Source organism: Leptopilina heterotoma, unplaced genomic scaffold (assembly GCF_015476425.1).
Source record: "Leptopilina heterotoma isolate Lh14 unplaced genomic scaffold, ASM1547642v1 Lhet_204, whole genome shotgun sequence".
Lineage (NCBI taxonomy): Eukaryota > Metazoa > Arthropoda > Insecta > Hymenoptera > Figitidae > Leptopilina > Leptopilina heterotoma.
Window position 1 is genome coordinate 357146 of NW_025110919.1, and position 13244 is coordinate 370389.

At 29.2% G+C, this 13244-nt stretch overlaps 1 protein-coding gene across 1 annotated transcript; it reads right to left on the minus strand.

Moving 5' to 3' along the window:
- Positions 1-10224: 10224 nt before the first annotated feature.
- On the minus strand, positions 10225-11994 carry LOC122501143. Its single transcript, XM_043610417.1, has 2 exons — positions 11688-11994; positions 10225-11447 (listed from the first exon to the last, which is right to left on the minus strand). Exons 1-2 carry the CDS (start codon positions 11992-11994, stop codon positions 10225-10227), a joined length of 1530 nt encoding a protein of 509 aa, XP_043466352.1.
- Between the last annotated feature and the right edge of the window lie 1250 nt (positions 11995-13244).

Sequence of the window (13244 nt, forward strand, 5' to 3'; positions counted from 1 at the left end):
TCACAGTATGAGAGAGAAAGCATGATAAAGAGAAAGAAAGGGAGGTATTGTCTCTCCTTTTAGTTTAGTGTAGGAAGGAAAGAGAGACGAATAGGTAAGATAGTAACGCCTCTTTCTTTAGTTTACAGAAGAGAACATTACAGAAGAGCATAATGATTTCTCCATTCTCCGTGTTAGGTAGAAAGAGAGAAACAGAAATTGGTAGGCGAAGGAACAGTGGGGAATTTCACTTTCAAGCCAAAATACGAAAAGGGCGTCTTATTTACTTATTAGCTGATTATTTTTCTTTTCTCACTTACAGATAGATTAAGGAGTGAAAGAGGGGGAGATCGAGAACGAGGTAAGAGTGAGGGGTTTAAATTTTATCGGTATTCCATAAACCAAATGGACAATTTTTCACTAATTTTTGACCCCCCGCCTTAGATTGTAGACAATCGTGAACATTTGGAAAACCCCTCCCCCTTTACACTTGTCCATGTAGACAATGCACATTTGAAAAATATGTAAGTAATTTCTTTTGTTACACCTGCATTTTAAAAAGTAATAAAGCTCATTTTTGAAAATATTTTAAAGCACGAAATTACGAAAATGATTAGTGATTAAAATAATAAATAAACACTATAATTTAATTAAACCTTTTTTTTAATTATTATATTGATATATTAACATCATAGTCAGGGAAACAAAACTTTTTCAGTAAAGTCAAGGAAATGTCAATAAAAAAATTTTTTTTCAGGGAAAGTAAGAAAATTGAGACTTTTTTTCGACTTATAAAAAAATCTTTTAAATTAATAAAAACTAGCGTCATATTCCTCGCTCGCTTGGAAGACATTTTACTTATTTATTTCCACTTACATAAATAGTTTTTGAGGTAAAAATTTTGTTTAAAAAATCTTTAACTTTAAAAACGATCCTTATACCTCATACAGTAAGCATGCAGGCTAATTGTTTATAACATTTTTACACCAATAGGTCTTTTTTAAAAAATTATGTAATATATGTTTTCGTAGTGGTTTTTAGCGTAGAATCAAATAGCGCTATAAGTTTCTTATAAAAATCGATTTTTCTTTATTTGTTTATAAAAAAAAATTGTTAAAAAAATATTTGTTCAACATTCAACGACAAAAATTATTATTAGATCCCATGCCAGGATTCCAATAGTTACTTTTATTATATCTGCATTTCTTTTCTTATAGGCATCAATGGGTTAATGTAAAAAATCTTTTCCAATCTTTTCTTTTTTTATTTTTCCACTGAAAACTATAAAAATAAAAAATTAGAAATATAAGCCTGGATAAAGTGTGGAGGAAAAGATTTTTTACAATAAAAAAGGAAAATAATGTTTATAAAAAAGTTAAAAATATATAGTTAATCTGTTTATAATAATAATATATACGAATATAATTAATAAATGTATTAGAGGCGAGCAGTAAAGGTCATATCTTCTTTTAAAATACACTGATATAGGCGCTGCTTAGTTAGTGCAACGCACAAAAAACTCGTAGCGCAAACTTAAAAAATTTTTTTCTCAAAAACATCAAAAAGCACTTCTTTAAAAATTTAACCACTTATTAAGGAAGGTTTACATTTTTAAAAAATAATTTTTTTAGGAAACTCCATGATGTCCTTAGCATATTTTTTTAACAATAGAAAATTTAACTTTTCTTTACTTCTTTTTAAATTATAAAAAATTGACATTTATTTATTTATTTTCAGTTTCCGATTTTTTAAATCTAAATATATAAATAATAAATATATAAATAAATATATAAATATATAAATAAATAATAAAATATAAAAATAAATAATAAATAATAAATATAAATATATAATACTATAAAATTACAAACTTTAAGAAAAATCGGTGATCTACCATTTACTTTTCGTATGGAACTGTCCTTGATATAAAAATTTTAATTTGTAGTATCAAATAAATAGTTATTTGTAGCAAATTCGAATTATTTAAGGAGACATTATAGTTTAAAACAGGCAAAAAGAAGGCTTTTTCAGTATATATTATTAAAATAACTATGACATTTATTTAAAAAATTTCTTTTACATGTAATAAATAATTTATTTAAGAATTTGTAAAATTTTTTTAATTATTTTTATTTTAAAATGGCGGCGATATACGCCATTTTCGAAAATGCCCATTTTCGGTGGTAAGATCGATTCCAAACTTTCTAAAACAGATAAAACCAAAAACGAAGTGACATTCTCTTCGTTAGTAGATAGGCAGGGCCGGTTCTAGACACAGATCCCTGCACCGACATGTTACCGACACTTTTAGCCCAGACTCAAACCATTTAGCCAAGACTCAAACCCTGGGGGGAGATCTTGATGATTGGGCGGAAATGACGTCATTTACAGATCCCTGCACCGACATGTTACCGACACTTTTAACCCAGACTCAAACCACTTAGCCAAGACTTAAACCATTTGGGGGGGGTTAAGATTCTGATGCTGAGGCGGAAATGACGTCATACACATTCCTGCACCGACACTTTTAGCCCAGATTCAAACCATTGGGGGGGGGGGGGTAATATTCAGACCATGATTCTGAGGCGGATATGACATCACAAGGGGGGGCAGACCACGATTATGAGGCGGATATGACATCACAAGGGGGTGCAGACCACGATTCTGAGGCGGATATGACATCACGGGTGAGGGTGCGATTCAGACCATGATGCTGAGATGGATATGACGTCACACTTCCTATAATTTTTGCTTGTGTAATTTGATATATTCTTATCTAAGGAATTATTTTCTTCATTTAAGCTATTGTTTTACATGTAATTTGATATCTTGTTATATTAGATTCTTATCTAAGGAATTTTTCCCATGCACTTGTTGTTTATGATATCTTTGATTTATTGCTTCCAGTCTGCTTTATACAGTTTATTTATTTTGTTTTGACTAAGTTTTATCTAAGGAATTTTTACAAACATTTTCGGTACTTTTCATATGAATATGCTTTTAACTTACCGCAATTCTACGAAATCTATAATTAACTTCAAGGTCAAATAGGTCATATCTTGTGTATATAAAGCGGACAATTTTTCTAAACGAAATCATTCTTGCAGTTTTAGTTGGCTGATGAACATATTAGCAAAGCATAGTGAAATTCAAGTGCGCTTAAACATCTCGTTTTAAAAAAAATCGCTATAGTTAAAAGTTCAATTTTAGTCTGATCGGAGTTAATCATTGTAGTAAAAAATTGACAGTTTAAATACAAGTGACAAAAATGAATTTCGATAAATTAAACAAAGCAAGCAAAGTTATGGAAACTGATAAAAGCTCCAGTTATTGTAAAAATTTTGTGAAAATTATAAACGATGCTTTTAAAACATTAGGTAAAAAAACTACAACGAAAGAATTAAATTTTTGGATAAATAATAGTGTAAAGAACATTAGATTGCTGAATAAATTGTTAAGAAATGGATCTGTGTCATGTGAAGAGGAAAGAAAGATTTTGTCAACCATTGGACTACTCAAAGCAAACAGCAGAAAGTTTAAGAAATTAAGAAGAACAGGAACGGGTTTATTTAAAAAGGATGAGAGATGGATCAGGTGGGAAGAATTAGAGAATGCTTTCGAGAATCGAATTAGAACAGGTGTAGTTATAAATTTAAAACATAAAAATATAGACAGTTTTCTAAGTGATGCAAAGAAAATGATTATTTCTCGATTAAAAAATGCTTTTAAAAAGACGGGAAACATGAAAGTTAATGTTATTCTTGCGGCAAATTTTATTGCTCTAGAAGAGGGTAAAGAAATTGAAGATATTAAATATTTCAATACTAAAAATTCAAAAATTTTAGAATCAACAAATTTTGACGAATGGTTTGATCATAAAATACGTGAAAAGCTTCTAGTTAAGATTGATGATTTTCAACAAAAAAAGTCAGGATGGTCTTTAAATGAAATTATAAATTTAAGTGTTAATATAAATAAATATGCCCCTCTTGCGGCTGGATACTCAACTTTTATAAGAATGCCAAAGTTTATAATTGATAAAAGAGCTGTGATTAATGTTCAAATTTTGATAAATACTGTTTTATGGTCTATCATTGCACAACGTTTTCCAGCGAATAGTCACGTAGATTGTACAAGTTCATATCCTCACTTTAAAGATACTGATTTAAAGTTTGATGATTTTAAATTCCCCATTTCTCTCAGCGATATTCCAAAATTTGAAAAATTAAATAACCTGAGTATTAATGTTTATGGAATTGATAAAAGTAGTAAAAAGAATAAAATTGTTCCACTTTATTTAAGTAAAAACAAATCAAATGAACCTACTTGTCACTTGTTAATGATAGAAAATACTGAAATTGATTTAAACGATGATGATGATGATGATGATAATTTTCAAAATAACAAAGTTTATCATTATGCATTAATCAATAATTTATCTCGTTTAGTAAAATCTCAAATAACAAAAGATCATAATCGAACCATACTTTGTGATAGGTGTCATTTTAAATACGAAAAATCGTTTAATAATCATAAAATGGATTGTGATAAAATAAACATGTGTCGAGTGATTTTACCTAAAGAAGAAGACAAAATTTTAAAGTTTAAGAATTACAGAAATAAAGAAAATGTTCCCTTTGTCGTGTATGCTGACACTGAAAGTCTCTTAGAACCTATAGCAAGTACACACACAAACACATCAACATATCAAAAACATATCCCGACAAGTTTTGCTTTCTATGTACATTGCAATTTCGATGAATCTCTTTCAGAATTTAAATCATATCGGGGTCCAGATTGTGTTGATTGGTTCATGGCTGAATTAAAACAATTGGCTGAAAAAGCAAATACTTATTTTACAAATATCATGCAAATGGAAAATTTAACTATTTTACAACAATTTCAATTTGACACAGCAACAGTTTGTCATATTTGTGAAAAACCTTTTAAAAAAGATGACATTAAACACCGTGATCATTGTCATTTCACGGGAAAATATCGTGGTCCGGTACATCAAGGTTGCAATGTAAATTATAAAGATTCACATGTTGTTCCCATAATTTTTCACAACTTGTCAGGATATGATGCAATAGGAGAATACTCTGACTTGTATTTACAGACTGACGTTCTACTACTTGCCGACATTTTTGTAAAATTTTAGAAAAACATGTTTTACAACTTATAACTTGGACGCGTTACATTACTACACTGCCCCAGGACTGGCATTTGACGCTATGCTCAAGTACACAGACATAAAACTTGATTTGTTGACAGATGTGGAACTGTTGCTTTTTATTGAAAAGGGAATAAGAGGTGGAGTTTCACAATGCTCAAACAGATACGCGAAAGCTAATAATAGATTTATGGAAAAAGATTTTAATCCTTTAATACCAGAATCTTATATCATGTATTTTGATATAAATAATCAGTATGGTGCTTCTATGAGCGAGAGCTTGCCATATACAGATTTTGAATGGTTAGAAAATTATAGAAATGACTTTTTCTTGAATATTCCAGATGATTCTCCAGAAGGATATATTCTTGAAGTAGATTTAGATTATCCAACTCAACTTCATGATTCACATAAAGACTTACCGTTATGCCCTAAACATTTCATACCTCCTCTCCCAAAATGTACAATTCCTAAATTAATTCCAAATTTATTACCAAAGAAGAACTATACAATTCACTATAGAAATTTAAAGCTATATTTATCTTTGGGAATGAAATTAACTAAAATACATAGAGTTTTAAAATTTAAGCAAAAGCAGTGGTTAAAACCCTACATTGATTTAAATACCGAGCTTAGAAAAAAATCGAGTAATGAATTTGAGAAGAATTTTTACAAGCTAATGAACAATTCCGTATTTGGCAAGACAATAAAAAATGTTAGAAAACACAAAGATGTTAGATTAATAACAAAGTGAGAGGGAAGGTATTGCGCGAAAAATTTGATTGCTCAACCAAACTTTCATAGTTGCACCATATTCGATAAAGATATGGTCATTATTAAGATGAATAAAACAAAGGTATACTTTAACAAACCAATTTACATAGGATTTACTATTCTAGACATCAAAAATAATAACATATGACTTTCATTACAATTACATTAAAGAGACTTTCAGTGATTCTGCAAAATTACTCTACACAGATACTGACAGTCTTGTTTATCATATTACAGTGCCAAATTTTTATGATTATATTAAAAGAGATATACATAAATTCGACACATCCGATTATCCTGAAAACAACATTTATAATATACCACTTGCAAACAAGAAAATCCTGGGTCTTATGAAAGACGAAAATAACGGTAAAATTGTAGACGAATTTATAGGTTTAAGATCAAAACTATATGCATTCAAGTTATGGGGTGGTGAGGAAGCTAAAAAGAAAGCAAAAGGGGTAAAATATTTAACTTTAAGCAAAATAGGATTCGATGATTTTAAGCATACTCTCAATGAAAATGAAAACCTGATCCGATCTCAGCACTTTATATGCAGCAAAAAACATGAAGTATTTACTGTTAAACAAAATAAAATTGCTCTAAGTTGGCAGGATAATAAAAGAATTTTGATACCAGGGAAAACTGACACCTTTCCTTGGGGTTACCAACAGCATGATCCAATGGGAATAGATGAAATTGATGTATAAAATGTTAGTTTGTATTAGTTCTCTATTGTTTACTTTGTACAATTTTTACAATAAATTATACTTAAAAATATTGTAATTTATTATAATAAATAAATGTAATCAAAATAAATGTTGTTGTTTCTTATACCTGAAAATAATAGGGTTAGGTTAGGAATAATAATTACAGTCCAATTGATATTTAATAATTTTATTGAGGAAAAAAATAGAATACACATTTTAAACTAAAATACTTAAATATTACAGTTTTTGCAGAACCATGTTTTTAAGTTTATAACATTCTGAAGAGCACAAGTAGAAGTTTTCTTGTTGATTAAATGTTTTGAACAAGTTCCAATACATGTTTCAATGTTTAACATTTTTAATGAGGGACAATTTAAATCATTCATGTCGATAATTTCAATACAATATTTTTCATCGATTAAGTTTTTTAACCATTTTTTCTTCTCTAAACCTTTAACATAAATTGTCTTTGCTTCTTTAAACACATTTTCTAAAATTTCTTTTAAATAAACGTATGGTACATCACCAGCATTCCAACGAATACCATGGAAATTATTTTCTAACCAACGATTGATACATTTATATTTGTTTGTGACGCAATTCCATAGAAAAGGAGGTCGGGAAACCATATTTATTGGTATTGAATCATTATTTACAGAAACTATAGCTAATTCTTTTAAAACAAATTCATTAATTGGCAATTTGAATCCTTGCACATCTATCAAGTACTGCATTTTTAAATCAACTAATCTCATGACGCGTAAAGAGTTAAATATATATAAGCTTAAAGTTAAACAATTTTTTTAACAATTCCACTGATTGGTTTATATTCAACGATGCGGTCATGCAAAATTAAGCAATAAGCTGAAGTATTGGCAGGAAAATTTTCTTTTGATTTAAATTCTAGGCGGATATCAACTGGTCCACTTTTTAAAGACTCATTTTGTTTTGAACAATCCACTACAACTAAAGGAGCATATTGTAAAAATTCTTTTTTTGATAAAATTGGTTGAGACTCTTTACTATAATAAGAAGCTTGAAAATTTGTAAACATTTCATATAAAGTAGATTACTGGTTTCTACCAATATTCAGATTCATGTTACCATAAGGATAACATTGTAAATTTAAAAATAATTTGACTTCAGATAAATCACAATGATCAAAATAACTAGAGTTTTAAACTGTATTATTTTTTCTGTTTCTCTGAAACCCTAATACAATAAATCTAGGTTTCTCTAATTGACTTGAAGTTTTTACACTCCAAATATGCTTAGGAGTAATTGGCAATAAAGGATATTCATACAATTCCCAAGTTCTAAAACTTATTAGAATAGGGATCTGAAATCATGACGTCACAAAACAATATGGCCGTCGACAACGGGGTCAGTTTTTAGTAAACACATGCGAATTGACAGTAAATTTTAAAAATTAGTTTCAAAACATTAAAAAATCATGATCAGTATAGCTGAAATATGTCGCTTTAGTAATTCTACACCTTCGTGTAGAAATTTTACAGAAGGAGAGAAAGTGTTACGTGCAAAACATGTAATATATTGTGGAAAGAAATCAAACGAAAATTCCTTGGTTGATCCAAAGAATGTAAACATAATTGCTTTTTGTTTAAAATCATCGGGAATTAGAGAAAACCCACATGAAATAACAGGTCTAATTAACGATAGCAATATTGTAAATATGAAGTGCAGCTGTAAAGCAGGAATGAGTGAAAAGTGCAAACATGTAATTGCAGTTCTATTTCAATTACACGTGTAAGTATGCATATATATCTTTCAAAAATAATTATTATTTTATAAAATGACACATTAAATTGGGAACAAAATTTGAATCTAAAATGTTTTTAACGTTTATTTTTTTAATTTAATTACCTAGAAATACTTTTTCCCTTTGATAAAATATAAACACAATATATTCTAATTTATAGGTTATGTTGACTTATTTGTTATTATCATTGCTGAAAATTAACGAATTATTTTAATAATCGCTGTTTCTGCATGGCATGTTTAAAATTTTGATTTCAAAGGATTAGTTTGTTAAATATTTATAAGAATAATTTTTTAATTTGACAGAACTGAAGCAGAAAATCTAGACGTTACAGCATGCACAGACACTAAATGTCTGTGGAGCGTACCTCAAAAAAAAACATTGGAAACTTACAATCCACTTCCATTAAGGAGTCATGAATGTTTTACAAACTCTTTTAATCAAGAATATCCAGTGCATATTTCCGAAGAAGACCAAGAATTTATAAAGGATCGACTCTACAACGTTAATTTAAACTCATCTCTAACGAAACATCTGTACGCTGTTAATAGTTCTTAAAATCATATATTTAACTTATTTAATTAACTTTAAAATTGAATTTTTTCAATTTGCACTCAAATCAATTTTTACAGTTTTAATATATATCATACATATTATTATAATATATATATGTATGCATATTTTGATACATTTTTATATTTGATTTCATCATTCTAAGTAAAATTAATTTATTAGGTACGGACGACACGAAGAAATTGTTCCGGATATACACAATAATAATAATAATAATGTAAACGAAAACTTTGCACAACTCCAAGCTCTATTAGAAAATTTACCTTCCCAGAGTATGAGTAATCTTGAGAATGAATCAATTGAAGAAGAGATTAAATCGTGCTGTCAATCCTTTTTAAATAGAATCACTGAGGAGACTAGTGTTATTTGCATGGATACTCAATGTAATCGACAAAAGTGGTTTAATGCTCGTCAATTTCGAATTACTGGTTCTCGTTGTTATAGAATTTATACTTACAGTAGTAATACGAATGCTCAATGGGAAGCTAAATCTTTGAATTTTTTCTATCCAAAGGCATTTCATCCAAATGTCGCAATGAAGCATGGTATTACAGAAGAAGAAAATGCACGCAAAGCTTATGTCGAAAAAATGAAACTCGAAGTATTTCAATTTGGCTTGATTGTTCCAAAAGAAAATCCATGGCTTGGTTATTCTCCGGACGGAATTGTTTTTGAAAATGGAAAGCCAGTAAAACTTATTGAAATTAAGTGTCCTTTTTCGGGTAAAGAAAAAACTGTTCAAGATATTCTTGCAGATTTAAAATTTATTAAATTTCCTGAAATTAAGTTAAGAGAAAAGCATGCATATTATGGCCAAGTGCAATTGGGCATGGCTATTCTTAATCTCGAGTTGACAGACTTTATAATTTATTCCTCTTTCGACAAAAGCTTTGTGATCATTACAGTGGAATTAAATTTAACTTTTGTTAGAGAAATGTTAAAAACATTAAAAAAAACATATTTTTGTAAAATGTTGCATTTTGCTTGCATTCAAGAAGGATTGTCAAATGAATAAAATCATAAAAAAAATTTTATTGTAAATTATTTACTTATTTTGTTTTATAAACCTTTAATATAAAAACATTTTTTAAACAATAATAATTCAGTTTTACTGAATTGTTTACATATTAAATAATAAATTGCAATATATTAATGCTGAGATGACTGGATGACAAAAAAGGTTTTTTTTATTTTCTATCCTTAGATGCGTATGTCCTGCACGATGCCAAGGTTTTTCATTGCGATTGTAAAACATCTTGATCAGGGAATCTTTCATCACTCAAAATTGGAGCACTTAAATTGACAACTGCAGATATAATTGTCATTATATTATCGCATTTTTTTACCAAGCAAGAAGGCATTTTATTTCCGAGGATTTGAAAGACTTTCAGTCTCTGATTTAGTCTTTCAATATGCACTCTTGCAGAAGCAATATTGCAATTATTTAATGCTTCAGCTTGAGAGAATTGAGACTTTTGTCTAAGAAACGGTGGTCGGACAATTTTTATGCCGTGCTGAAAACACACGTCATCTATGAGAAAACCCTTATCCACCATTAGTTTCTCATTATTATTCAATAATTGAATGATTCCACTTTGCTCGAAAATTGCCTTATCGGAAACACGTCCTCCATATGCAGGGCTTACGTAGCTAAGCAGTCCACCAGGTGTACACGCTGTGAGAAATTTTAACGTAAATCTTCCTTTGTACAACGAGTAAGTCAATAATTGGCAACACAAACTTTGTGGCTTTTGAATCTCGATTTCCGTACAATCTAAAATTAGAGCAACATCTGAATAATCTTTGAAACAAAAAGGAATATTTCTTCGAATTTCCTCACTTTGAGGAAAGACAATTGCGAATTTTAGGGCATTCCCTAAAATGTCCAAAGTATTGCAAATAATATTTGGAATATGCCTCTCAGAGACTGATTTGAACAATACATTGAGAAAGGCGTAGCTGTCATTTAATTTTAACTTCATAAAAGTTAAAATTATCCGATCCCGAACAGATAATTTACCCGAGTAAAATTTAAATCGTGGAGTCAGCCTTTCAACTATCTCGACAAACATATCCAGCATTTGAAAATTTGGAATACCAGTAGAGCTCTTCAAATCCATTTCTGTCTTTAAAAACGAAGAAAAATTCGAATCTGACAAATCTCCACTTTTAACTTGAACTCCGATGTCTACATAAGTTGGAATTTCATTTTCAACTTGATTTTGAGGTAATTCCAAAGATTCAACAGCTTCCTGGTTTTCTTTCGAATTTATTTCAAAATTCAAATTTTGTACTGAAATTTCAGAGTTGTCTTGCTGAATTTGCCGATCTACTCTTCGTTGTTCTCGCGCTTTCGATTTTTCTTTTAATTTTTGTTCAGTACTTGACGTAATTGGCAATGGTAAATTGCAAGAAGGCACGGCGGTGGGATTTAAATAACGCTTTCCAGCATGGTTTTCTAAAAAAAATAATTTAAATTACTTTTTTTTAAAATTATTATGAATATTACGAATATTTTCTAATTTAAACTGCTACGTAAATTTTGACAATTTTTATTAATTTGAGGTTATGAAAATAAAAAATTTGATATATTATTTTTAAAAAATACATTAAACATTCAATTTAACATTTTTTTAGATTTTGATAAATTGAATTTTATGTACATATTATGTTTATAAATGAAAACACACAAACTTACCTGCTGGTAATGTGTAATCTGCCTGCGAAAAATGTAAAGAACACACACACATATTTGCAGTTACTTTTTTACCCATTCGTAATACTCTTTCCCATTGCTTTCTACGTTCTATGATCTCTTCAATTCCGCTTTTATTTATTACTTTTACAAAATTTTTATTTGGTGGAGGAAATTGATGAAACCTTATATCCAAGTTAACACAAGCTTTACTTGAGCAATTAAAAACTGAACAATATCGCTTGCTCTTTGTTTTTTTTGGACTGAATTTCATTCCCTGAATGTTTTTCTCTCCATTAAAATCACTCATTTTTATATTTCACTTTAAATTAAACAATAATTAAATATTAAAAACAGAAAATTTAGGCTGACACATTCGTAAACAAACGTAAAGTTTTGAATCTGACCCAGTTGTATTAGTTTGTCAATCTGACACCAGATAGCGTGTCGCTGTATTTCAGATCCCTATAGATGGATCTTTTTCAATATATTTTAATAATTTAAACTTTCGAGCATCTGATAATTTTATGTACGGTAATAACCATTCAATTTTTTCAATGACAATTTTAAACTCTTCTAAAGGTGCTACTTGCAACACTGCGTTAGCATCCGTTCTTGATCTGATTAAAATAAGCTGATGTTTAGCGTTAATAAAATAACTTTTTGGTAATCTTCAGCAAAACCAAAAATCATACTGAGAGGAATACAAACATCAAAATAACCTTCCGCATTTGTTAAAGTTGGTTCATTGGTAAATTCTAACCAGCCAACATTTTCAAGAAATTTATTCTGACTAGAATCGAGAGAAATATAATTTTTCATTAAACTTGTAAGACCTACATTTTTATTTTTATCAATTTCTATACCATTAAGTCCATACTTTGCTTCTTCAAATAAATGACATATGCCATTAGAAATTAAATTCGTACGTTCTAGAGCTGTTCCATCAGGTTTCACAAGTTTTCTAGTTATGTAAATCGAGCTCTTGCTTGGAAATAAGCAATGATCCTGATTCTGTACCGTGATGCGGATTTCGTCACTATTGTTGTATGTTGATGATGTGTATGGTTGTTGCGCATGAACTTCATAATGAGCAATAGATTCATCAAAAATTACTGGTGAATCAATATTTAAAATTTCCCCTTCCATAGCAAATAATAATACGTTGAAATACAAAGGCACAAATACAAGTAAAAATAACCTTAAATCTCTTTTTTACTCTCTTCGTTTTTTTACAATCTTTAGACCTAGATTTTCTAGTAGTTGTATGTTCTGAGGTGTTAATCTCTTCAAGATTCGCCGACGACTGATTTGCTTCTGGCATGGTGTCCTAATTTTATAACCAAAACGAATCCTTTTTCTATTATTAAAAACAATACCCATTATTTTAAGGATTTAATATGAAGCCTTATTGTTAAAGTTTCCCCTCGAAAATTAACTAAATTTCCGTCTTGGTCTACAATTCGCAATTGAATATAGTCTATTGTCTTGACAGCGACTGGCAAGTAAATGACGTGATTTGGTACTTCCACTATTTTATATCCTGGTGGAACAATAGGA

Bases quoted from the DNA above. Each gene is read 5' to 3' on its own strand.
- LOC122501143 (XM_043610417.1), bottom strand. From the start codon at position 11,994: ATGAGTGATTTTAATGGAGAGAAAAACATTCAGGGAATGAAATTCAGT. The intron at 11,448-11,687 runs GTAAGTTTGTGT...TATTTTTTTTAG, and splicing joins AGATTACACATTACCAGCAG to AAAACCATGCTGGAAAGCGT.